Source organism: Struthio camelus, chromosome 18 (assembly GCF_040807025.1).
Source record: "Struthio camelus isolate bStrCam1 chromosome 18, bStrCam1.hap1, whole genome shotgun sequence".
Classification (NCBI taxonomy): Eukaryota; Metazoa; Chordata; class Aves; order Struthioniformes; family Struthionidae; genus Struthio; species Struthio camelus.
Window position 1 is genome coordinate 15085995 of NC_090959.1, and position 24945 is coordinate 15110939.

Consider the following 24945-nt stretch of genomic DNA (forward strand, 5'->3'; position numbering starts at 1 on the left):
TTGTGCAAGATATAATTAAGCCCTGTATGTTATGTCAGCTGTGTTTGCCATTTTGTAGCCAAAGAAATACTGCTTCTTTCTAGAAGTAATTAAATATTGAAAGAACAAAGTAAGGTGTCTTGTATACTGCTTTAAATTTCTTCTCAGGGTAGCCGAAAGAAAACTGAGTAAGCACACATTTCTGTTTTAGTAAAATATTTGGTTGGAAATTCATCTAATGTTAGTATAAGCTGAACTCTAGTTCAAACTAGAGAGAGATAGGCTTTTTAAAATTCATATCCCTGCTTTCTAAAAGCCTTATTAGTGTGCAGTTTGAGGCTGGAAAAACGTAGAAAACAACACTAATGATAAGGTCACAAACAGTTTTATTGTGGGTCCCTGTTGCAGGCATCTGACTAGTGTCTTATTTAAATGTTTTGCTTTTTTGCAAGCAAAATAATACTTTGTTTACTGAAGAAATAAATATGATTATGAGATTATTTTCAAAAATAATAGTGTTTATGCTAAAAAACCAACAATATCCAGTTCAATGTGTTTCAGGCCATGACCCTAATATACTACATTTCATGGTTTTTACTAGAAACAGATTTCACATTTGTTTTTGTAAGGTATAATATGACTCAAGCAAAACCAACATAATTGTTTTAAAGAATTTTCTCGTATATTCAGAGGATAGAGAAAGCAGATAGGGGAGACAAAGGTGGAGGTGACATGAGAGAGAGAGAGAGAAGGAGACCCACTCTTTCTTCTAGTGCGTACATCCATTTTCATTTGTGGCTGATTTTGTGAAAATACCTAACAGTTCGCAGACATTAAAAACGACTGATAGGACGCCTGCCTTGCTGCACATCAGTGCTGACTGGCGCTTGCAACGCAACCGAGTCCTTCTAGCTTGCCTAGCCCTCCGCTATATGTCTGTAGGCTTCTCCATGACTGATGGCCCTCGCTTGTTGCAGTCTCACTGCGCGACAAGACGCTTTCTGCTCCTCTTTTCCATTTAAGAACATAATTTAAAGGAGAAATCAGAATTTGTTTCACAACTATCCATGGGTGAAGCTTCATGAGAGCAGAATTATCCCACTTGGAATGGCCACTCTGAGGCGTTTGGTTGATCCTGGAGGTTACTACAGAACAAATCTTAAGAGAAGAGGTTGCCCCTGTTAGGATACTGGCTGAGGACATGGGAGACCAGAGATGAGGTCCCTGCTCTGCTGTAAATTGCCTGGTGCCTTCTAGGGGAGGCCGACCCAATTCCCTACTCCCTGTCCATGAAACGGAAGCAGTGATTGTACTTTTCTACATCCCAGGAGCGCACCGAGGGCAAACTCTTCAAAACAGTGGTGTGATCCTTTGTGCTTGTGATCCTTTATTACCCCAGTACATAAAAATGGAAAGTTGCAGCATGGAAGAGGAGAGCGTTGGCAGTGGCCAGCGTGCCCTCTGAGTGGCGAATCCATTCAGGAGGGCTCCCTGTTGGGACAGTTGTCCCCGTGTGCGCTTTCAGTGCAAAATCAGTTTCTGGTGTTTATGCGTGTGCCTCCAAGCGCGCGGTGCCGTTACTCTCAGCGGAGGCTGACACTTTAATGGTGAGTGATCCAAGACAGTGACAGTTTCCCCTCCTTTATAATGTTGGCCTCAAAAATGTGCTAATTTGATTAGAAAACTGAATAACCTAGGCAAATCTGCAAATCTTCACTGGCAGCCACTGTGATACAGGGATTCTAACTACAATATCAGAGTTTAATGCACGCAAGATAAAGTGATCGGAAGGAAGATAAATATTTAAATAAAAGTATTTTAAGATATACCAGCGTACATTCCCCCCGCCTCCCCAGCAAACACTTGAAGGTAAACTTTTTTTCTGGTTAATACAAGGGTGTTAGTAACTGTAGGAACTTTTTTTGTTCAGTCTTGCAGGAAACCTGATAGCAATTCAATTAGGAAATGCAAATGAGGTCACATATTTCCCACAGGAGTGTCGAATTACCCCAGAGAAAACTGAGTGATATTCTAGCATAACAATAAATACTTACGATAAAGTTTCTTACACTGTTCCTGTCAGACTGCCTGTTGTTGCCATTGAAAGTATCAGCGGGACCTGTGGGTGTAATTTGGAAAACAGAAAAGAGGAAGAAAGAAAAGAAAAAAGTTGTTTATGAAGCTAGTATTAGGTCCTTGTAGCTCATGTCAGCACTTAGGAAAGATAAACTTGAGTGCGATAATGCTCCAGAAGAAAACGCAGTAAAGCCAGGCTTTACTTTTCTGGAATTAGCAGTGCCGTGTCTTCTTTTCTAAAAATACATCCTGTTATTTCCAACAGTTGCATATTGATTTAACCAAAAGGCCAAAGATGAAGATTATGTTTGCGAACAGTGACATAGCTGAAGACTCCAGTCTTCAGAGTGCCCTCTGCTTCATATGTGCAGGAACTCCGACCTTCCGAAGAGTGCAGATGGATCTGTAGCCGCTTGTGCTTCATTTCCCACATCCTCCCCGGTGTTAGAGAGCCTCCTCGTTACTCTTCGTTACTCAGCATCCTCCACTCTCTGAGCTAGTTTGTCCCATCCGACATTGTGGCCCACTGTTTCATATTGGTCTGTTCTTATTTTTCAGTGCTTGGGTGTGTCTAAACATGTTGAATCATGTCTGGTAATCTTTTTTTTATTAGTTTATTTTATTTTCCTGTAGCTCTCACTTCATGAGTTAAATCGGGATCATAGAAAGAGAGAGTAGAAAAAAATCCTCACCGAAACGGTATGGAGGTATAGGATATATTCAGCATACGTAGGGTGCCAGTCACCTTTGCTGACAGTGACTTCCTTTAGAAAAAAAGTTGTTTTCTGTGAATTGTTTGTATAAACCTATTTCTGTCATTGTCTTAGTGTCTCAAATTCTGAGCGTGGAAGTATGTACATTTTTGCAATGTTAAATCATTGCCAATTGTGCAATTAAAATCTTGCAAATATATGGATATGCAACTAGCGTTTAAAACATTGAGAAATATTGTCAAAAATCAATCCTTGCATAAGCCCTGTTTATGTTTTTTTACGTCTTGTCTTATTTTGGGATTCTTTCATAACCCATATGAAAGTGATATGAATGTGAAAAGCCGATTCTTAAAGCCAGTTTTTTTGATTTAAAGCCTTTAAATAATCATCTCTGGCATTTTACCTGGCTAAGGTTTTTAAATTCCACTACAGCTTTTTATTGCTGATCACAAATACAAAGGTCTCCAGGCAAGGAAGGGCTCTTTCAGCACTGATATTGTTTATGACCCCAGTTATTGCGCTAGCCGGCGTTTTCTGTGCAGCGCCTAGGAGCAATGAAGACGTATCCTTCCCTTGATGGAAGAAAATGACACCTTAAGCAGGAGTAGTTGGAGTTGTGCTTCCACGGCTCCTGTTCTTCCTGTTGCTCTCAAGCACATGCGCTTGGAAGAGAGGGGAGAAAGCGATGCCTTGTGTGATCTCCTCCCTGCCTTCCTTCCCTGCTACAGGGGAGAGAGACGGTCTGGCATGGAGTTAGCCCCGTCAAATGGTATTATCCCTAGAGAGGGGCAGGAGAACAGGGGCTGGGTTTGTCATCCTCCCCCTCCCTGGCCCTGTTCGCGCACGTTTTCACAACTGCTGTACTGCCCGCTGGACTCCCTGGAGCTGCCCCTTTCGCCCGCTTCTGCAGGCAATCCACGGCTGTCGCTAATTCTAATGAAACTGCAGCCCGGGTCATTTTCAGTCCTGTAGCCTCATCAGGGAAGCAAGGCCATAACACGGTGAATGCAAATAGATGCAGTGATTTCTGGGTTTCTAGGTGATTTTGTGAGACATCATTTGAGGCTTTAACAAAACAGATTATTGGAAAAGATGAGAGAGCAGTTGACTAATAAAATTAATATCGTACAACTGTTGGCAGTGAGACCAATCACAATAATTGTGGAAGACTAATGAAGACATACTAGGTGAACTTGTCTGACTTCACACTTAAATGAATTTGAACATCTAGTATTTAATCATAGCATGTTTTGAAAGTGCTGTTCATGAAATCATGTGCACTTATTTGGCCAGATTTTCAGATGTGTTGAATATCATTGCCTTGCACTGAAAACAATGTGAGATACACGTGCTCTTTGCCTTGGAATAGCATTCCTCTGAGTGAATTTTCACAGAGCCACGCTTGCTACCTTATTTCTTGAGTAGTCACCATCTTACCAAGGGTCACGATCAAAGCCATGCTAGAAAGATCATCCCTAAGTGAAACTCACTCTAGATCTGTGTTCCATCAAACAAAAAAGAAATCGTAAGACTCAAACTACCTGCACGGAAATAAGTCTTTTCTGATAAAACAAAACTGTTGGACTACTGCGTACTGCCTGCCTGTGATGTGCGCCTTGCCCTTGTGAGATCCAAGCCCTTGACCTCTGGTTTCACGTTCTTTGTTGTTAACTGCTGAAGTCTGACTACCACTTCAAGAGAATATTTTGCACTCAATCTCCAAAAAAAAAAAAAACCAAAAAACCTTCATTGCTATGGTTATTCATTGACAGTGGTGTGTAAACATGAGTTTGAGTAAAAGACAAAAATTCCTTCACACAGGCGCATCTGTTAAAGTAAACGTATGTTTTGGGCTGTAAGAATTCTTCTGTCTCTTCTGCTCTGAGTGCTGAAGCAATTTCACAGTTACAAGCTGTGGCTGAAGAAGGACTTCAGTCCTTTCCAACCTCTCGAGGTCGTGTCCCCTTCATGGTGTTTCTGCTGCTTAACGCTGCCTCTGTGGCATCACTGGCTGCAGGAGGGAGAAGAACGCAGGGTCCCATGTAGCAGGGAAGGGCTAAGCAGACTGTCATCCTCCCCTAAGGTGCGCGATTTCAAACACTTGCTGTCTCCATCGAGCACAGCGTTTAAACGTGCCCTTAAATTTAATCATGTAAATTGGGATAAATGGAATGTGTTCACATGTGTTCAAATTTAAGCATATGCTTAGGTGCACTCCAGGATTGGGGAATAAAAGAAGAACAGCCTTCTCTCAAGATCCTCTTGAAATAATGAAAGGATAACTTGAAAGGGCTAACTTGCACGCTAGCTCTGGGAAGAAGTATCAGAATGAATTACTTGCTTTGTGTTAAAGTATAAGTGATGCCTTGTGATCTCTTAAATCTCTTATGATCTCTTTTCTTGCAAACACTATGAGGAGAAGGGATATTGTTACATTTAATTCATTAATTATGATTATTTTAAGTCGTGTATCTTTTGAACCACATGGCTTTAGACAAATAAAATGAGATTAAAATTTCTCACCGGCTTGCTAAGGGGTAGATTTGCTCCTGCTCCTTCCTGTGATGAAGTGCGATTATAATAGGCTGCTGAGTTCTAGAAGCAAAAGAAATGTGATTTGGAGCAGTTTTTTGAATTTTGCCCATAAAATTACTTGATAAAAGTTCATCAGTGGTAGATGATGAACTCAGTTTTCTAGCCCAGATATTTCATGCATCTTTCTGGATAAGATATTTGGAGAATGAGAGAGCTGATATCAAGCTCCAACAGTGTTTTTGCCTTATAAGACAAGATCCATCACCTTTATTCCTGTGATACAGGTATCTGAACAGGTGAGAAGTAGAAGAGTACATAGTATTCTCTAATTTAATAGCCACACTCTTGAGAAGTACTTACAGTTCTGAAATTATTGTGTATGGCTTCTTCCAATTATGAGGATGACATTAACTTGAAAATAGAAGTGTCTTTTTGTAAACACTAGAAAGTAGAGTACAACAGTAATTTAGATGTTTCTTAAACAGTCCTACCGTAAGAAGCACTGTGAGATTAGATCGTAGAAAGGGAATGTGGAAAGGTCAAGTTGATGTGTGCAAGGAAACAGCCTCATCAGAACTTTCCGTGTTGGGATATAATGTTCAAGCCTTAAATGAGAAAGAAAAGTACATCAAAAGAGCCCTACTTCGTGGATGATGTCATCATCTTTTGTTCACTGGAAGGCTCTTCAAGTAATATTCAGAGCATGGCACTGACAAGACAGATATCACAGATGCTTGAAGACTGTGGGAGCCATGAAGGACTCCACCAAAGGCAGGTGGATGTCTTATGTGCTTGCAGTAGTCTGTGATTCTACCTCAGAAGGGAAGAGGAAGAACATCACTTAAAATCTTTAAAGCAGTGCACAGTAGAGACAATACCTCTAATCATCAGTTTGTTGTGGGACCACATAATAAATTTCAGTACAGCTGTGCCTCTCCATCCTAGCTAGGATTTCCCTCACCTTAGAGTATCCTTTCGTGTTTCGTGACTGTTCGGTAATGAACATTAGTGTTCATTTCTACAGATCTCCTTTTTCTGCTAGCACAAAAGCAAAGCATATTAAAGCGCTGTGCTGACTTACCAGTTTTCAACTTAAAACAGTGATAATTTACTGAAAGTTCAGGCAACCAGAAGGTGTGGGTGAGCTCAGATGATTTCTGAGTTTCATATAAATTGCAGTAGGGAATCATCATATTTCGCTCTAATGGGTGGTCAGCTAGCCAGCAACTACCTGAAAAGCCATATTCTTGCTGAAAACGTGAGCCTGCGTGCTAGCTGTCAACTGTATGTTTAAGGTGCTTATCTGGGCCACCAATCTTTTTCGCTTTTCTGATCAAAGAGTTGGAACTGTTTTTGTTTTGAATAAGAGTTTTTTAAGGAAGGCTTGTGGTTTTTGCATAGACTTAGTAGGTGTCTCTTTTCTCTGGAGTCCAGACTTAATTTCGCATTTAATTACAATTCCCAGTAAAGGACCTACTGCATATTTTGCAAAAAGAGGGTCTTCCCCTCTAGAGAGTTATATTCTCCCTAGTTAAAAATTTCCTGTTTTGACCTGCTACTCTTCCTCAGCTTTTTCTTTTGCAGCCCTACAGTGTTAAGGAACCTTTCATTTTCTCGGCTGTTCTGGTCACGTTTTATTAGTTACATGGGATCAAATTTTGCAAAGTCTACGTAGGCAGCCAGATACCTAACAACCCTAAATTTGCGTGCATATATTGTTTTTCAGACATCAAGGAACAGTGCTTGTATGCAGGCTGTTGCCCGGCTTTGATGCAGACACCTTGCGAGCGTGGCATTTGGCATGCCCAGTGCATGTGCGTGCATTTCACGTGGCTTATTCTCCTCCTCTGGGGGCAATAACGCTGTTAGAGTTTAGTCAAACTTTTTCGTGCCTGTCAGCTGATGTGTTCTGGAAGCTCCTGCACTTGCCAAATCTGACAGTTTTTCATACTAATTGACTCTAATATGAGTTGCTCTATGCAGCCCCACTGCTAACTGATAAAAAAAAAAAAAAAGTAATGAATTTTTGCTTAACTAGCTGATTTAATTAAAATATTTTCTACTGTAATTGTATGGTTTCTATAAATGGAGAGGTAATTTTGTTTAATGAGTTCCTAACCAAACATAACATTCCTGACTGTATGTAGCCAGATTTGTTAAAGGTCACAAATACTGAGATTCCACTGTTTGCTTTTGTAAGCAGTGATGATCAAACAGCTTGATTTGGCACTTGAAATATCCTGCCAGGACTGGTTCCCCCTATTCCTGTTTATACCAGAAATTATTAGTACAGTTTTAAGAGCAGAGGGGGTTCTTCTCCGTATCTGAACACTGTTCATTATCCTTAAAGTGGAAGTCTACTGCCAAAATCACGTCTCATCGTCAATTAGTGGCTTCTCTGCAAACACATTAATTTAATGCCCCTGCTGAAGTACTGTGCACATTGGAACATCTTGCTGCTAAACCGCCAGTTTTCAGAGCACTTTGACACAAATCATTCATGAATAGCAATTTATGCCTTGATGGTAATGGGACGTGACATGAAGCTATCTTTGATTAAATTTACCACAGAGCTTACAACTATTAGTAAATAGAGCTAATATAGATAGTCATAACAGACTTGCAGAGGGTGAATAAGGAGAAGAACAGATTACGGGTTCCTTACCTGCACGGTTCCTAGAGAGTACCTTCACACAGGTCGGCTGTAATAACAGAAGTCTAAAATAAGAACTCTCATCTTCTTACAACTGCTACTCTCATCTTCTTACAACTGCTTTTTTTCCTGCCTTCAACTTTGGCAAATTCAGCAATGACCTAAATACAAAAGAATGAATTACCTGAAAATAAATAAATTTGCCTTTTGTTCTGCAACCTTTTCATTATACTGTATGAAACACAAAATGAAATATCTCTCTGCTAAAAGATCAAAAACTAGGGAAACGGTGTATTTTGGGAAAAAAGGGCTCATTCGTCCTCTGCTGCTGTCCCTGATGTCAGCAAAATGTTGTCTCCTTCGAACCGAATTCATGCAAATGTTTATTTAGCAGCTCTCTCATGTTTCTTTTGTTAAAGAACTGAGCTATATTTTCATTGTCTTATTTTGTGTTTGGTAAATATCGTTTTCTCCAGTCCTTTCTGTGGCTACCATGGAAACAAGCAAAAATGCTTCAGATGATATTAAATATTTTTAAGTAGATTTTTTGTGGTAGAAATGGTGCCACTCTTCAAAGTGTGTGCTGATACGGGAGATGAAGGTAAATGTTTGAGCAGTGGACTAAAGATGGCTTTATATTGCCTTGTATTGATAAAAACATATCAAAAACACGTGAACTCAGTGAAGCGCTAGGATTGACACCAAAAGCAAAGCAAGCAACTTATGTCTTTTCTGAAAATTCTAGTCCAAAGTGTTAAAGGTTCTTTCAAAATAGTAAGACTGGCATATCAATAAAATACGAATTCAATCATAAGTGATATTGATATTTGGGAAATAAAAGCCTTATCAACTCTCCTTATCAATGCCACAGCAAAAATAGTGTATTTTAGTGCTGAATCTGTGGCATTTCATTTTGCGGGTTGATCCCTATAAAATTAATAATCTCTAAAAAACGTACCTTAAGACATACTGTTATTTGTATGCAGAGAATGGTGGCTTATTTACCCAAACATTAGAGCGATCCAAAATGTTCAGCTAAGCAGGAACACAAAATATGATATTATAGTATGTAAATGGGTTTGTGATACGCTCTGCTGGATAATAACTTCCAGATGTCTCTGTAGCCAGAGGCTGAGTGATATCAAAGGCAGGTTGGCTGGGAGGGAGACGTGCCAGCTGGCTGGACTGGCTCCTGCTAAGTGTAGCGGAAGGTGAAAGCTGGTATGTCTTCACACTCACTGGTTTTATCTGTGGACTAGTGAAAAGTCAGTGGCTTGCAGCCTTCTTTTCACTAGCGGAGATGATCAGAATCCCACAACGTCCTTTTCCTTTGCCGCATTATTTTTTGACCTCTTTCTGGACTAGGGATGGAGTTTAGCCCAAGAGTTGTGGCCAGTGAAATGCTGACGAGCCCTGGGCCGGAGTGGCAGGAGTTACGGACAGCTGTTGGCTAGGTGGGACTTTGTGCCCTAGCTGTTTCTGCCGGGGCTAAATGCAGCTAAGGAGCCTCCCTGAATTTTCAGCTTCATGGCATAAAAGGAGTTAGAGCGCTGTACAACCTCACCTTTTTGGAGTAAAGTCCCCTAAATGAGTTTGGCTTTAAAGTCTAGAAGTCCCTAGCGGTTTAGATAGATGTCCTCTTCTGAATGCAGCAGGTAGATATATCCACCGTCATTAAGTGCAATGCTAGCCTGAAAGGGGACGGAAATTTACTCCCTTAAAATCCCACTGACAGGACCAGTCCAGCTAGGACTGCATGCTTTGCCCTGCTTCATTAGTAAGCTGTAAAAAATATTGCTCTAATATGAATGCTAAGGCATTAAATCATGCCGAATCCAAATTCATAACAATTTTACATCCCAGCATGGTCTTTTCTCCCAGTGTTTTTCTTCATCCCACACTTCATAATCACTTCTCCTCCTTTAACTTGAAGATTTTCATCTGTTTTGGGTCACCTGTATTTCTCAGTCTTACCAATTTCCTAAAGTAATAGTCGACCATAATTACTAAATTATCTGACTACTTTATATCCTCCTTTAATTGCCTGCGTATTGCCAAAGGTATTGCTCACGTGCTCAGCGTTTGGTGTTTGGTCATGTTGTAATGAGTTACAAATGTCACCGTGTCATTTTCAGAACGGAGAGCGCATTCAGCTTTCTGCCTGGCGTGTGGTGTCCCTTCTGCTGCAGAATGGGCTGTGCTATTGAAACTAGGAAGTTTTTCCCCTGTAGCCTCGCTGCAGGGAATGTCTGTTAAGGTGATCTAGAGTAAAATTCCAAACGTTTCAGGTAGACCTGAAAACATCATTTGAAAAGAGTTGAGGCAGAGCTCGGGAATCGTGATCAGCCCCGCAGTCTGCGTGGCCCTTGTTGTTGTCACGTCTTGGGGATGATGTGACTCTTCAGCAGAGCAGAGCACGTGGCGTCTGAACGCTTTCGAACCAAAGCTGCTTTCCTTGCCTTCTGATTTTTCTGCCTAAAAGCAAAGTTCAAATGCTGAAGACCAGACAAATCATGCAGTGTCCTCCGGACAGATGATTCCTGACGTGAGAAGAAGGATGGTTCTTCCGATCAGATGTGCAGTGAGTTTGACACAGAGATAACACAGGCTGCAGCTCATCTGGAAAATGAGGAGCTACAGGCTGCGTCTTCCCAGTGCTCGTGTGGGGAGCTAAGACGTGGGCGTTGCTGCAGAATAGCTCCGCTGGAGGTGTTTCATGTAAACTGGCAGGGTCACCTGCTTGATGCGGAGAGGGATGGTTCAATGCACAGCGCCGACGTCTTGGCTAAGTCCCCGGCTCCAGACGAAACCTCCTCCGTCCCGCGGGAGGAGGCGGCAACGGCGTCGGTGGCGTGCTCGAGCAGGACCTCGCATGGCCAGAGCATCGCTTTGGGGCCACTGTCGCCGAACCGAACACGTCTGGAGCAGATCTGAGCGCAGAAAACGGCCTTTCGGGAGACAGGAGCGTGGGGAGTGGGTCTGTAATTGCAGTAACCCAGTGATTAAGACATTAGCCAGAGACTGGGGAATTCATAGACTTGCCTTGGTTTTGCTGCAAGCTCTCAACATCAGCTCTCCATAGGTAAGAGGGTGACAGCAGCTCTCACAAGCGGTCGGAGGGAGAGTGCCCTGCAGCGGCAGGGCGCCGAAGGTGCCCACTTGCGCTGCGACGAGGACGGTGGCAGGCTCTGCTCTGATGACCCTGCAGAAGGCAGAGCAATACTTCATTTGTTGAAATTCTCTGGCTGAGAGTCTAGCAAGCATATGGCCGGTAAGGCCAGGAGGGAAGGAGCAGTTGTTATCTCAGTGAAAACTGTTATCAGCAAAAATAGACTTGGAAGCTGTATTTTGTAATTAATTTAATTTAGTGTCACATTCTGCTTTTGAGCTGAACTCATCCTTGCAGACTCAGAAGTATGGGAGAGTTTTCTGGGGCTCGTGGTTAGTTGTTGCTGTTATTCCGGAGATGTTCTTGGATGTTTCAATCAGAAACATGAATAGTTCTGGCATTTGTGCTCACCAGACTTTGTTACTGCATTTGTCTCACAGCTTTTAAACAGCAGAAAACATGTACAACGTATTTAAACAACACCAGAGAAATTAAGGTCATGAGAATGCATCGTCAACAAATGAAGATAAAGAAGAGCTGTTGTTTTAAAAAAAAATGTTGCAAGATGCTTTTGAAATTCTACATCCCAAATTCAGAGTCATGTTGATGATTTATTCTAATGTAGGAAAACATCATCAAGAGTGACAAGTAAGCTAGTCACTGTCTAGTCACCTGCCAGCAAATATTTCATAACGACTAAAAAGGCTGGTACTGCCTTGCTGAGCTGACACTAATTATTTCAGTATACACGGAGCTTTGGGATTCGTGTTAATTCTCAAGTCTGTCTTTAGTTCAGACTCATTCCACTGTGTAAACTCAGCAGAGCACAAATTATTTGACCATCCTTTCGTAATCTGTCCCCACGCTCGTTGCCAATTATATAAACTGATCCAAATACCTGCTCTCAAAGGAACCCCGTTTGGGAACCACAAGCCAATTAAAAAAAAGGGGGGGATATCCACTCTTCTGTAGCGGGTGTCTGGTAGTCCTCTTTCATGTTGACATTCGTTTCTGGGTATCTTCTTTAGATAACATTGTTTCCATCAGTGTTTAGAAAAGATTCGTTTCTGGTGATAAAGCAGTCTTTAGAGAAAAACACTACTGGATGCAGCGCATTGCGTCCCACAGGAAGGATGACTTCAACGATTGCTACCCGTATCCTGAAAGTCCTGAGAGAGTCCCCTGCAGCCGTAGCATGATGCCGTTTCTTTGTTCATTGCGCTCTTAAAGTGAATATTTTTAGAATAACATCTAAATATTGAACAGTAGTGCAGTGATCTTGCAGCAGCTCAGGGACTGTGCTTGTTAAAGGTGTATAAAACAGCAGTGAGGCAAACACAAAACACCAGTCACCTCGGTGGCGTGCATTAGCATGAGAGAGGATGTGAAAAACGTGGCTCTGTACGTGACTGGAAAAGACCACACTTGTCTGTTTGGTGAAAATTCAGCTCTGTTCGGAGTGGCTCATTTTTAAGGTGTGCGGTAAAAATAGCCTCATTTTTTCACAAATGCTTCTAACTACGGCAGTCGGTGGATATTTGTGCACCGCAGGTAACACAGATCAGAGCCACGATCAAGCTGTGAGAATGGCCTCCTTGCTGTGATGTCTAGCTTGCGTCGAGCAGAAGGTCTGTGTGGCTCTGGAGCTGCCGCGTGGCCGCGTGTGCTCTTCAGTTTGCAGTTGACTGCCTGCTGCAGTGCCCTTGCAGATCAAGGATTGAAATGTATTAATAGGTGGATTTGTATCGAACTATAAGTTTCTAAGCAAATGTTCTCCCTCAAGTCAGTGCTTACCGGGTCTGCAAGTGTTTGTAGGTTGTTTAAGTTTTTATGTTTGGAGAAGGTATAAAAGTTAGCATGGCTTAGGATTGCAACCACCTCAGAAAGACCTTTTGCTATTTTTTCCTAGTACAATTTGGTGTTTTGCATTTTGGGGGGGGGGGATCTGTGAGAATGGCTGAAAACTGTGACAGTTTGGAAATAATATTCCCACTGGATCTTAACCTCAAATCAAGAGAAGGTGGCTTCCAATCTTGCCGACTTACGAAAGTTTAAACATTTTCTAGGGGAAGTGCAAGTCACCATATGGTGAATTTAAGCTGTTTTCACCAAGTGTGTCTTTGCTAGTTATCTTTTTTTTGGAGGGAGGACTTTTCAAAAGTCACGCCCGGAACTTTAGAAGGCTATGGAGTATTTAACTGCTTGGACTGGATAACCTCTTAAGAGCCTCTCCGAATCTACATTTTGTTGATTTGTCATTCTGTAAGGCAGAATTTTTCTGATGATGAACCAGCATCTTTAAATCCAAAAAAATGTTCCATCCTTTCCATTTTTTTGCGGCAGCATTTTAATTGACCAACACCAATGTTTGCCACGGGCAAAATCAGTAATTAAAAAAAAATTATAAAGAATGACTCAAAAGCGCCCAGTAATGACAAAGAAAATTATGTATTGACTAAGATACATTGCACTTGCCAGGCTACATGACTAGGGAGATATATATGGGGTTGGTATTCAAAATCCAGCTCTTTAAAAAGGTCATTCCTCATGAAGCATTAAAAAGTTGAACTAATTCACCTTTGCGGCAGTGGAGCTGCCTCCGGTCCCGGTTTGTTGGCTTTGGCAGGATCCATCTGCAGAAGCACAGACTGGAGGTTTACTGTAACCCTGTTAGTGCCAATGAGCAGGGTAACTTCATACCCAGCTTCACAGTGTGAACTTCCTTCACACTGAACCCACAAAGCAGACTGTAAAGGAACTTTCTTCTTTTTTTGTATTCTGGTAGGTTGCATTTATTAGAAATTTGCAGAAACTTCTTTACCCCAATGTGCCACTAAAGCTCCCTGCAGCTGGTGTAATGAAGACGATATATTCTGGGAGGCATCTTGATTTGAGAGTGACAGCTCCATATATTTGTGAAAATGAAGTGGTAGCAGGGTTGCCAATAAAACATATTGTGCCTTTGTGATGCAGAAATACATCATGCTAATAACAATAATTTTCACAGCTATGTGTGACCGTTTGCATGCGGGGAAGCGCTACTGTTGGAGAAGTCCAAAGAAGCAATAGAGAAGCTAACTGGTTTTGCTTTCATGTTTCCCAAACAGCAAAAAGGAAGGAAGACCGTGCCTGGGGAGGTCACCCAGCAGCAGAGCGACACTCTGCTACCATGGCGCCAGCACCAGAACGCCAACGGCCTCCGCCGGCAGAAGAGGGACTGGGTCATCCCGCCAATCAACGTACCAGAAAACTCAAGAGGGCCCTTTCCACAGCAGCTGGTTCGGGTAAGTTTAAAAAAAAAAAAAATCAAAGTAATAATAATGGTAATCCTGCAAGAGGTCTAGTGAAGCAATAGGTGCGGGCCAGGCTTTGTAGCGTGGGAAATCCGGCTGGAAAGGCAGGCTCTGCGCTCTTCCTCCCTCGTGCGAGAAAAGTTGCTGAAGCCGCTGAAGCCCTTCTCTTCCAAAGCGAGTTGTCCAAGTTCTGCCTCCCCCAGCCAGAGAGCAGCCTAATCGCCTCCTTCCAGCCAGTCCCTCAAGAGACGTTGGCATCGCTGCCAAGGTGGCAGCATGCCCACGTTCTCCTCCAGCCAACGCCTGCAGGTGTAAAGCTGGGCTGGGTGACGCCCAGCGCTGAGAGGGTGGCGCATCCTTCCCCGCTCCGCAGCATGGCAGAGCACAGCTGTACGGCCGCGGCCCAGGGAGGCTGGCCACGCGCCGCCGCTGCAGATGTAGCCTTCGTCTTTGGCATGTTGCTAGTGTCCTTCTTTACCAGGATGATCACTGAGATCGAGTTTACCTGCATGGTTTTTTATGATGATTCTTGGATGAGAGAGAAAGAAAAAGAAGAGAAAAAAGGACATTAAAAGACATACTGGCATATCAGCATTGGTCGCTTGCTGCTGCTAAGTGTTAGCAAAATACAAATATGTGTTTCTTTTCCTTTTGTGGGTAATGATTTCAGTTTTCAGAGCACTAGAAAGATTAGCTGTTCAAAAGTCTACCCCCTCGTAGACTGTGAGGAACTGTGGTGTGTAATTGGCATCCCTTCTCAGGAAGTTCGCCTAGTCATCTTGAGACAATGCCTGGATTAAAACAAATTGCCATCGTTACCTGCTTCACACGATTAGCTGATATTCTTCTGCGTAACCAATAGCTAGGAAGAAAAAAGAGCTTGCTGAATCCTGTAGAAGTTGAGGTGAACTTTGCGATGACTCATGTAATGACTGAAGGTGTGTGTTCCCAATTCAGCAAGTACTGGGTGCACTTGAATTGTCGGTGTAATTTCTTGGTGCAAATTAGGGAAATACAACAAGGAATGAAATAGTACCGGGAACGAAACCTCAAATGTTTTTATGTCTGTCCTAGAATAAAAGAGAGGGAAGCCAAGGAGTTTTTGTGTGTTCAGTAGTGCTAGGTATGGTATAAACCATTAACCCTGTCCCGCTCCCTGCTGGTTTCTTTTGAGCTTTGACTAGAGGTGAGAGGACCATCTGACACCACCTTACCATGGGAAATTTATTGGTTTATAAGAACTGAAGTCTCTGTGGTGCTTTTCTTCCCTACAGTCTGGAGGTGAAACAAATGGCCCTGAGCATGCGAAAGTCCTATATTAATGAAAGTGGCAAACGTTAAATTTTCTATAGGTACAGAAGAACTGATATTCATTACCTAAACTACCAGTAGCCTTGGAAAGGTGACCTAGCTGATGGAAAGACAGAGCTCCCAGATTGTCACAGAAATTTTTTCCGTGGTGGTTTTAAAGTATAGATGCTACAGGAAATACTGAACATGAAATAAAAAATGGGCTAGGAAAGAGAGAAATGGTTTACAGAGGGCTGCTTTCCTTTTCTCCTAGTATATGGAAAGTATCATAATGACTGGGAAGATCATAGCTTTGTACAAATAGTGCAACTTAGTTAAGCATGAGAAGTTCTGATGCTTCGGGCTTGGGTCTCGTATTTCCACCCCTCTGCAGCACCTGGCCCATTTCCTGACCCCCAGCTTGGGTGAGTCCTAGCAGGAGTTGCAGCTTTCCCTGGTAGACTCTGCTCTTTAATTATCCAGGATAGGACAAATCGACATTTCGGAAGACCAGCACTATGTGATTATTTCCATCCACGTCATCTCCAGATTGCCGTGGGGCATTCTGCCGTCTCTGAGAGCTAGGTAACCGGTTTGATCTGATTTCTCATGCTCTTGCTCATTGGGCACTGAATATTTTCATGTCCATCTGCTTGCACACTGCAGCAAGAAGTGCACGTGTGAACTTGCAGCATAGATGCTATTTGTATGGAAAGAAGTCTGTCACGGTTTTCTCTGCTAGTTTTTATAAAGCGTTCAAAGCTAATATTAGTTCCTGGATGTTGAACTTTCTTTTGGTCCCAAGAGCCCTGCTTGAGCTTACGTTTTATAGGTATAACTGATGAAAACCAGTTCCTTCATTATGATATCTTTGGTTCTGGTTACATCCAAGCTGAGGAAGGGATGGCATGAAAAATCCAAAACCAAAAAGCCGTACCAGAAGTACATTTTCATAGTACTACTTGCTGTTTGCGTTTTTATAGGTCAGACTAATTTGAAATGCATAGACAAATCTTTCGGGTTCCCTCCTACTCTTGCTTCCTAGTGTGAAGGCAAAAATTCCATTTTATGGAAGTTGATTAGTTACTTGTCAGTATTTTTAGCAAGGCTGTGCCTGAATGAAGTTTAAATCATAGTAAAGGTGAATACAGCTTGATGGGAGCCACATACCTTGAAATGCATCCCTGTCTGGTTCAGCTGGGATCCACTGTCATTCTCTGTTCATTAAAGCATTTCATTCTGATAAAATACATTAAATGAAAAAGTTAAAAGGAGAAAAAGAAAGGAAGAAGTCACAACATTATCCCTGTCAAAAAAAACCTATCTGTTAATTACTTTTTTTTTCCCCCAAAGGAACATCCATGTCTGTTCATATGCATCAACCCTACTCACTAGTTTAGTGAAAATAACATGTTAAAAAGAATGATAGAAATTTCTAGTTAGTTCAGGCTGCTGAAGAATTTTACTTAGAAATACAAATAATGGACCGATTCGTCAGATGGTGTAAATAAACATTACATATAGAAGCTAAAAATAATTTTTCATTGGTATTAAAAATGTTTTACAATTTTCGGTTTTGTCAGTGAGCTGAAAAATCAGTTACCAAATTTTATTGATATCTGCGTATTTATTTTGCAACATTTATGAATATCTTAGTTTCTTTGTGCTTCACTTCCACCTTTGTATTAGGAACAATATTTTACATGCTGTGAAATATTTCACTGTAATTAGGATAATTTCATTACTAATTGTCAGGTACTCTCATGTTATAGCTATGAGGTCCATAAAAATGCCTATTAAAAATACAAAAACAAAATGAAATCCCCCTCTTTCCCCAAGCAAATGACTCATACAGCCAACTAAGATAATACGTTAAATAGTTGCTTCGTTTGCAGTACCCTACATTTTCCTTTCTGACTCATCCTCTTTAGCTACATGTGTAGCTAATTATTAATTGTCTATTATCTAATTATCTATTAGCTAATTCTGTATTTCATCCTCTTTTAAACTTCAAAAAGTATCTCAATTTTGGATCCACTTGCAGTAGCATCTTCTAACGGGATTGTTGAGTCAATTTTCCAGACTGAAGTCTTGGCCTTTGCACTGGGCTGTATAAAAATCATTCATTTAAAAGAGAAACGGCCCTGTATGGGACAGCCATTAGTCATGGCAAGCTTGTATAACAGGCTCTTTCCTCAACCCCTGCAACCGTGTTCATCCATATGAATCATCCAAACTTCCAACTTTACCTCCAGGCACTTTCCAGAGCACCTTCTGATGTGACCACCCCTAGCTTTATCTGCACTGACCATAATTTTAAAATGTGGATTTTACCCATAAGATCTTTTCTGGTAAAGAACTCAGTGTTCGTTCTCATTAAGCTGGCATGAAAAGCCGTTGGGGATGACCGAGAACAGGATCTCAGCACCCTTACAAACTGTCTTGATTGCGTGCTAGAGACACAGCATGCTCTCTAGTATCTGAACGCTGGTAATCTCAGACACAAGAATACTAGAAATAATCTAATGTGTATAGCAGGGAATAAGAGAGACAGATGCATTTTATGTAAATTTAATCAGAAAGTCTTGAAGTGGTTAGGAAAGTTGGTGGAATATAATAAACCTGAAGACTCTTTTGTTGCTTCTTAGGGGAGAAGCCGCTGATCAGCGGAGCTCGCTGTAGCACAGCGCGCGTTAAGGAGGCACAGGGCTCTTGCGAGCGTGCTAGGAGCTGTGAGGTGGGCTTGTGGAGGCGGTTAGCACATGTTAAGCTATGCAGTGAAACTGGGTATTTAATATGAAAAAAGTTGATAGTGCCCTCAAGAGCTCTACAGCCTATTTGTACGGCATAGCCCATTTTAGCTCCGGAAATACCTGTAGCGAGATGGTTCTCCAAAAGTCTAAAATCGCGGTGTTTGACGTACACATCAGGTATCCCACGCTGAGAACTCCCCACAGCTTGGACAATCAGCCCTTGATATTGCCATTTCCTTTGCTCATCAGAGATACTGCAGCATGCACCTTTGCACGGTTTTCAGTAGTTTTATTGTATGAAGTCCCTCATGCGTCCTGGCTCAGCCATGTTGCTTACGGCTGTGAAATTGGCGGCTCAGCATCCATTAACTCCCAGCTGCAAGACAGATGGCATCTGTCGGTGGGTAAGAGAAGGTTTGTTGAGAAAAGGCCTTGCAAATGCTTCCCAAAGGACTTCAGACCTTCCTTTTCCTGAGAGAGATACGGACAGCCTTGATTACAAATAGGCCTAGATCTGCCTCGTTCTTTGTGCGAACAGGTGGTTTTTTCGCCTTACCAACCACACACACAATGAAAAGGACAGTTCCAGCTCTCAGCACATGTTGCCTTTGGTACCGCTGTGAGCCTCGCCAGCTGAAGTTCGTGCGCTTAAGGCACTTCAGTCTCGGTTGTAGCAGCCAGAGAGAGACGTGAAAGCTGAGAGGGTGAGGAGGAGATGGGACCGTTTCTGCAGTGGCGCCAGCCAGCCGGGTCGCTCTGCGGAGCCGCAGCTTTTCTTTGAAAGCTGTTTAAAGGATGGTAGAGTCCAACAGCCCTCAGCTCTTGGCTGTGGTTTCATAACACAAACCAGCCTGAAGTCCAAACAGAAAAAGATTAACGGGAAAAGGTTTTATTAAGCCCGGGCAGATGTTGCCGCAGTCTCAGCTGTGGCATGGAGCTGCGCTGTGTGTGTGTTGGTGCCAGAGCAGGACGCACCACGCGTTGAGTGCACGGAGAAAGAGGAACGATACGACGCTTTGTTGCGCTCTTGGCACGTCCATTGGAAGTTTCTTATAAAGTAGGTTCCTAAATATATGCCACAGTATTCATCGAACTACCGTACTGCAGCGCGTTCCTTTGTTTGCCTTATCCCTGGAAATACGAAGACTCTGTGTCATTTTTAACCCTCCCATCATTTACAAAAATAGTAGGCCAGATCCTGATGTAAATTCATGCATCTCTGCCAGAGCTGGTGGGGCTGCACCAACATACACCATTGGGGAATCTAGGTCAAAAAAAGCAGATGCCCAGTGCTTTGTGGGCTTCGCCTGCACGGGCACACACAGCACTATGGATTGAAAAGTGCAGCTCCAGCATAAATGCTCCATTTGAAATTCTCTTACAACAGCATTCAAGCCTATACTGTAATTATACATATTGTATTTCCTTGTATTCAGACCCATGGGGAATTTATATTGTCCTTGCTAAAGCCAGAGGGACTGAAGGAAAGCAGTCATTTAATGATTCAGCTGTCTTGGGCTCTATGATTTAATCAATCATATGAAAGAAATTTTTAGATTCTTTGTGTTGAGAGTTCTCTTGTCTGAGCAGAAAATGTTCCCTTTTTGAATTGCTTTAATAGCTGTATTTATGCAGCTGAAAGTTCCTTAAGAAATGAAAGTAAAATCAAATTGCTGAGAATGCCTAGATAATTTATCGGAGAATATTCAATTAGAATATATTAATATTTTAGATTTCCATCATTAATTTAATATTCAGAGATTTAATTTAGTCATTGAATTACTGTAGTGCCATGCGTGGGTAGATTGTTAGGCTGAGTGCTTAAAACACCTGCCACAAATGGGTGACTCTCACTTTGATTCCCAAGAGCACAAATGCCTTTCTACTGACATAAGTCTTGCAGCGAAAGCTCAGACACTAAATCTTGCCTGTGCTCTGCATTTTTCCGTAATTGCAGAATGGAATAATACAATCTTCTAGCAGGAAAAAGTGCAAGAGCCTTACTTATTTATGCCTTCAAATCCTGATAGAGGGGGAATTTGGTGACTTGTAGTTCCAAATTTGGCAACGTATGACTGAAGAATTTCATTCTGCCTGGGCTTGTTACTGCTCAGGTAGGGCCTCCGTGTGTCACATCGGGGCTTGAAGGAGATTTACACTTTGTGGACCAATATCAAGGACTCCTGTTGCCCAGTTCAGCTTAAAATCCTGCCCTTGAGATATTTGCCGTTTTCTAAAATGCTTTGGAAATAGTAACATCAGTGAAGACGACACTAACTCCTAAAATGCCATGTGATTTGGAAGTGATGCATCTCCATCAAATTCCCAGTTGCATGAAAAAGGGGCCAATTTTCAATTTCCCAGAGAACATAAAAACTGAGATTTCCGGAAGCCATTGGCAGCAGTGCAGCTCTGCTCCCGTTCACGTCAGTAACTCCTAGCATGAAGTTTCAGTAGTCTCAAAATTCATTCATAGTATTTCTGACTCTCTTCAGGTTCAAGCAGAATCCCAAGATGTTACTTTTTTGTTTGATTGCTTGTGGTATGGGTTAAAGTCAGGTGAGGGTCCAGGAACCGTGATTACAAGATCCATGTTTGGGCTTGGCACTTTGTATCTCAGAACTTGTTTCCATCTATGTGGATGTTTGCCTGGTATTGGTACAAAGCCTGGTCAGAAATATGTGTTCCTGGAAAGCAAAAGCAGCATGTGGGTACCAGTTTTGCAAGTGTGAATAACGGAGAAGCCACAAAGAGTGAAAGACAATGAAAGTTTGGGGTACAGCCGGTCAAACAGAGAGGATATTAAGCTAAGAGACCTTTGGTCTGACCTCATGTAGCGCAGTGTTTTAAACTGTTTGGCAGTCATGCAGAATTCTCGTAATGCCATAGAGTGGGATGTATCGACAGGTATTTGTGACCGTTCCACTGATCGCTACTTATTTAAAAAAAAAAAAAAAAAACCCTGGGTGTAGAGGTGCAGTGTGGTTTTCCCGGGCAGTCAGAGGCGCTTGTCCACCCACCCCGATGCAGCGGCGAAGCAGCGGCTCCCTTCCTTTGCCTGCTCTCGGTTGGTTCCTGCACCACCACCCCCTCCAGCCCTTCCCCTTTCCCTTCTGCGCTGAGTTCACCTTGGGAACAGGAAAAGTAGGAAGCACAGACGGATAAGTACCTCTCGCCTTGAACTGCCATATGAGGCATACTGCAAAGAGTTCATCAATCACTCCAAAGAATGTTTAGCTGCAATAGCCCATTGCACATATTGCAACATATCATTACATCCCCATCCTCTACAGAAAGAGATAACTGTAATAGTCGCTCAGTATGGCTGTCGTTATGTGTAGAGGCAAAGACAGGAAGGCGTAGTCAGAGCTAATGTACGCTGCTCATGAAAGCTGTTGAAAATCTGTAAAGACAGAGTGTACACCAAAAAAGTGGGTTAATTTGATAAGCCTTAAGATTTGGGTTTGCTCGTGACTTTCCCACCTCAAAAATAATAAACATAATGAGAAACAGCTAAGACGCAAGCAGAGACAAAGAACTTGCAATCTGCCTCTTTGCTGGAATAATTCATTATTTAACGCTCATCACCCACATTAGCAATAGGTTTCTGTGGGGCTTGGCTTCCTGGATGAGTTGAAATGGAGTCCTGAAGAAACGGTGGAGCTGTGTGGGTGTGAGTTTGGATTTGCAGAACGATGGTGCACATGTAACCTTGACAGCTATACTGTTGCGGAAATTCACTGTATTAGGCTAGAATAACGTAGGAAACAAAAAACCCATCCACCCCCCACCCCATACTATTGCATATGTTCTTTCTTGTCTGCTCTGCTAAAGAATTAAATTCAGCACCCTGGAATTTCAGATGTCAGCTTCTAAGATTTTAGAGAATTTACTCTTGGGCTAATTTTAAGCTTTCACTGCTGCGGTTAATTGTTTTATTTATAACTGCTGAGATTTTCAGTGATAAAGGTGTCACCATCTAAATCCTTTCTCAGCTGTCTCTAATGCAGGCTGACGGAGAAGTGTAAGCCGTGGTTAGGTGATGGGGGGCAGCAAAGAGTGGTTGCGTAGCAATTTGCCACAGTTTCATTAAAGACCCTGTTTCTTTCCAATTCGTTCTTTCCCAGAGCTCTTACCATATTTTTAATAATTATATTTTTTTAAAACATTCATATTTGTTGCTAATTTCCTTAAATTAAAGGACATTTTTTCCCCATCCGAACAGTTAAGACAACTTACAAACAAACAAACAAAACCTTGGATAACATTAAGAGAAACATTTTGCCCAAGGCAGTTTGGATATCTGCAGATGGTACTGAACATTTGGCCCTCATTCAGCAGAGATTTTAAGCACGTGCCTAAATTTGAGCCTTTAAGTAATTCCAATGGCTCTTCTGAGTCTATTTAGTGACTAAAAACCAAGGACATGAATAGTGCGCTCCTGGCTTAAGACCAAGCATTCAGCATTATGCCTCTTTGGCCATACCTGTAGCTTTTCTTGCATTTTGTGTTTTACTTCCGTTCCTCTGCGTGCACCGCAAGCACACTCCCGGATCGACGCACACGTCCAAGTCTTTGCATACGCTGCACAAGCGTATTCCCTTTTTTATAGGCACCGAGGCAGAGGCCTGCCCTGGAAAGAAGCGGTCAGTGGCGTGCAGGCCCTGCTCCGCACCTCGCTGGCCCGGCATCTGGCCAGCGGATGGCCAGAGACAGGCTAGGAGAGAAAATAGCGTCACTATTTATAGCAGAAATATTCACAGACCTTTAAATGCAGCAGTGCTAGTAGGCATCACTGGGACAGTTCAGCTTCCCGACTTCTTTTTTTCACTCATGATCCCCCGCTCATTGTAGTCAAAACATGACATGGCCTGAAGATGTATTTGCCTCTCTCCTTGGGTTTTACAGACCTTTCAGGCTGCTTTGCCGTAGACTTATTTGTTTGACTGGTGCTTCGAGGCTCCGTGAGCAGCAACATTTATTTAAGCGAAGAAGCTAATTTTATTTTTGTAAAAAGTGGGTGGTTTAAGGAAGCAGAAATGCCATGCGGGCTCGTTGTTTCTGTCTCAGAAAGGAAAGCCACACACTGCCTTGCGAAATGACTGGACACGGGGCCAAATCTTTGCCGCTGTGATGTAGCTGGTAACGTGCTCCGCTTGCAGCCTCGTTCTGCTAACGAAGCTCTTCTTGCGGTAGCTTCGAGGGAAAGCTTCAATCCACCGGGTGCCCGTGGCTACTGCGGGACTACCTCGAATGCTGTGCCCGTGGCTGGTCTGGGGTATGTCCAAGTCAGCACTGAAGGCAGAGCAGCTACGAGGCGAGATAGCCAAACACCCGGTGAGCTATTCAGTTATTTCTAATGCAGCATCATTGAGGAGAGTTTGTTAGGAGAGCGAAGGAAAGAAATTAAGATGAAGGAGCCACACTAAAAAGTGTTGTTGGTTAATCCATAGCCCTCCTAAGGGACTTCTGTTTGTTGGAAAACAGAAATAAATGTTTGGCTATCTTACGTTTTCAATGGTCTGGTTTGCAGTGAAATGATGACACAATTTACTTAACAGTAAATAGCACTCAACTGCGTCTAACACAAAAAAGTGAGAGTAGGAGAATCAGGCATCATCAGAACATAAATCTTTTATGGAAGATTATAGCAGTTATTTATTATTTGAGAGCAAAGAATGGAGAAGCAAGGTGGCAGTTTTCTTTCAGTGATGGGAAATACACGCTCTAATGTCTCCATGAAAAAAAAAAAATACTGCGCCAAAGCATTCACATTCAGCTTGATGGCAAAAACACTATTCGTTAGCATCTGTTTTTGCAGGGAAGCTCCTGTTAAGAGAGGAGTTTAAATATCGAAGGAAGCATTTCCAACAACTGTCTAGGTTTACCGAATATTTTTCAGACAGTGTTATGTTTATGGTGCGGATTTCTGTATACTAAAGGAAAAGGCAATTCAAAATTTATGAAACAGCTGCTGTGTCTTCTGAGCACCTAAGGGACAGAATGACACAACATACATGTATTTCTGAAGTCATTAAAAGAAAAAGAACTTTTCATTGTTCCTTTCGAATCATAACTCACGGTGTCTGCAAATTTTAAAACAATTTCTTATAATTTTTTAATTAGACACGAATACAAAATTTAACATTCAGGTATAACATGCTATCAGGAAATCAACTGTTTTCATCTCTTTCTCTATCCATGCAGTTGTTAAAATGTCTCCCTCCCTCTTTTTTTTTTTTAACCTCTTGTTCCTAATGAGACTTCCTCCTTCTCCACACGACTCTTTATGTAGGCAACCTTAGCTCTTGATTAATCAGTAATTAGGGAAGGAGTCATACTGATTTCAAGTCTCTGGTATCATGCTCTCCAAATGAAATTCAAGACTAAAATCTAAAGGAAAGCCATAATGTCAATATTATGCTATGCCTAAGCGTATGATGACAAAATCGTATCAGAGTCAGACCAGGCACTATCTGTCTATACAGGCACAAATCTCTCCTGCTTGATATGCAGTGTAATATAATCATAATTCTTTTCCGCA

General features: G+C 42.1%; 1 protein-coding gene across 3 annotated transcripts in view; it reads left to right on the forward strand.

Annotated features, from left to right (window-relative positions):
- Positions 1 to 24945, forward strand: part of CDH4 (cadherin 4) — a 467238-nt gene that overhangs the window by 289166 nt on the left and 153127 nt on the right. For all 3 annotated transcript variants that reach the window (XM_068912696.1, XM_068912697.1, XM_068912698.1), the window contains one exon: positions 14173 to 14349. In XM_068912696.1, coding sequence (XP_068768797.1) covers positions 14173 to 14349 — 177 coding nt within the window. The remainder of the gene's footprint in view (positions 1 to 14172; positions 14350 to 24945) is intronic.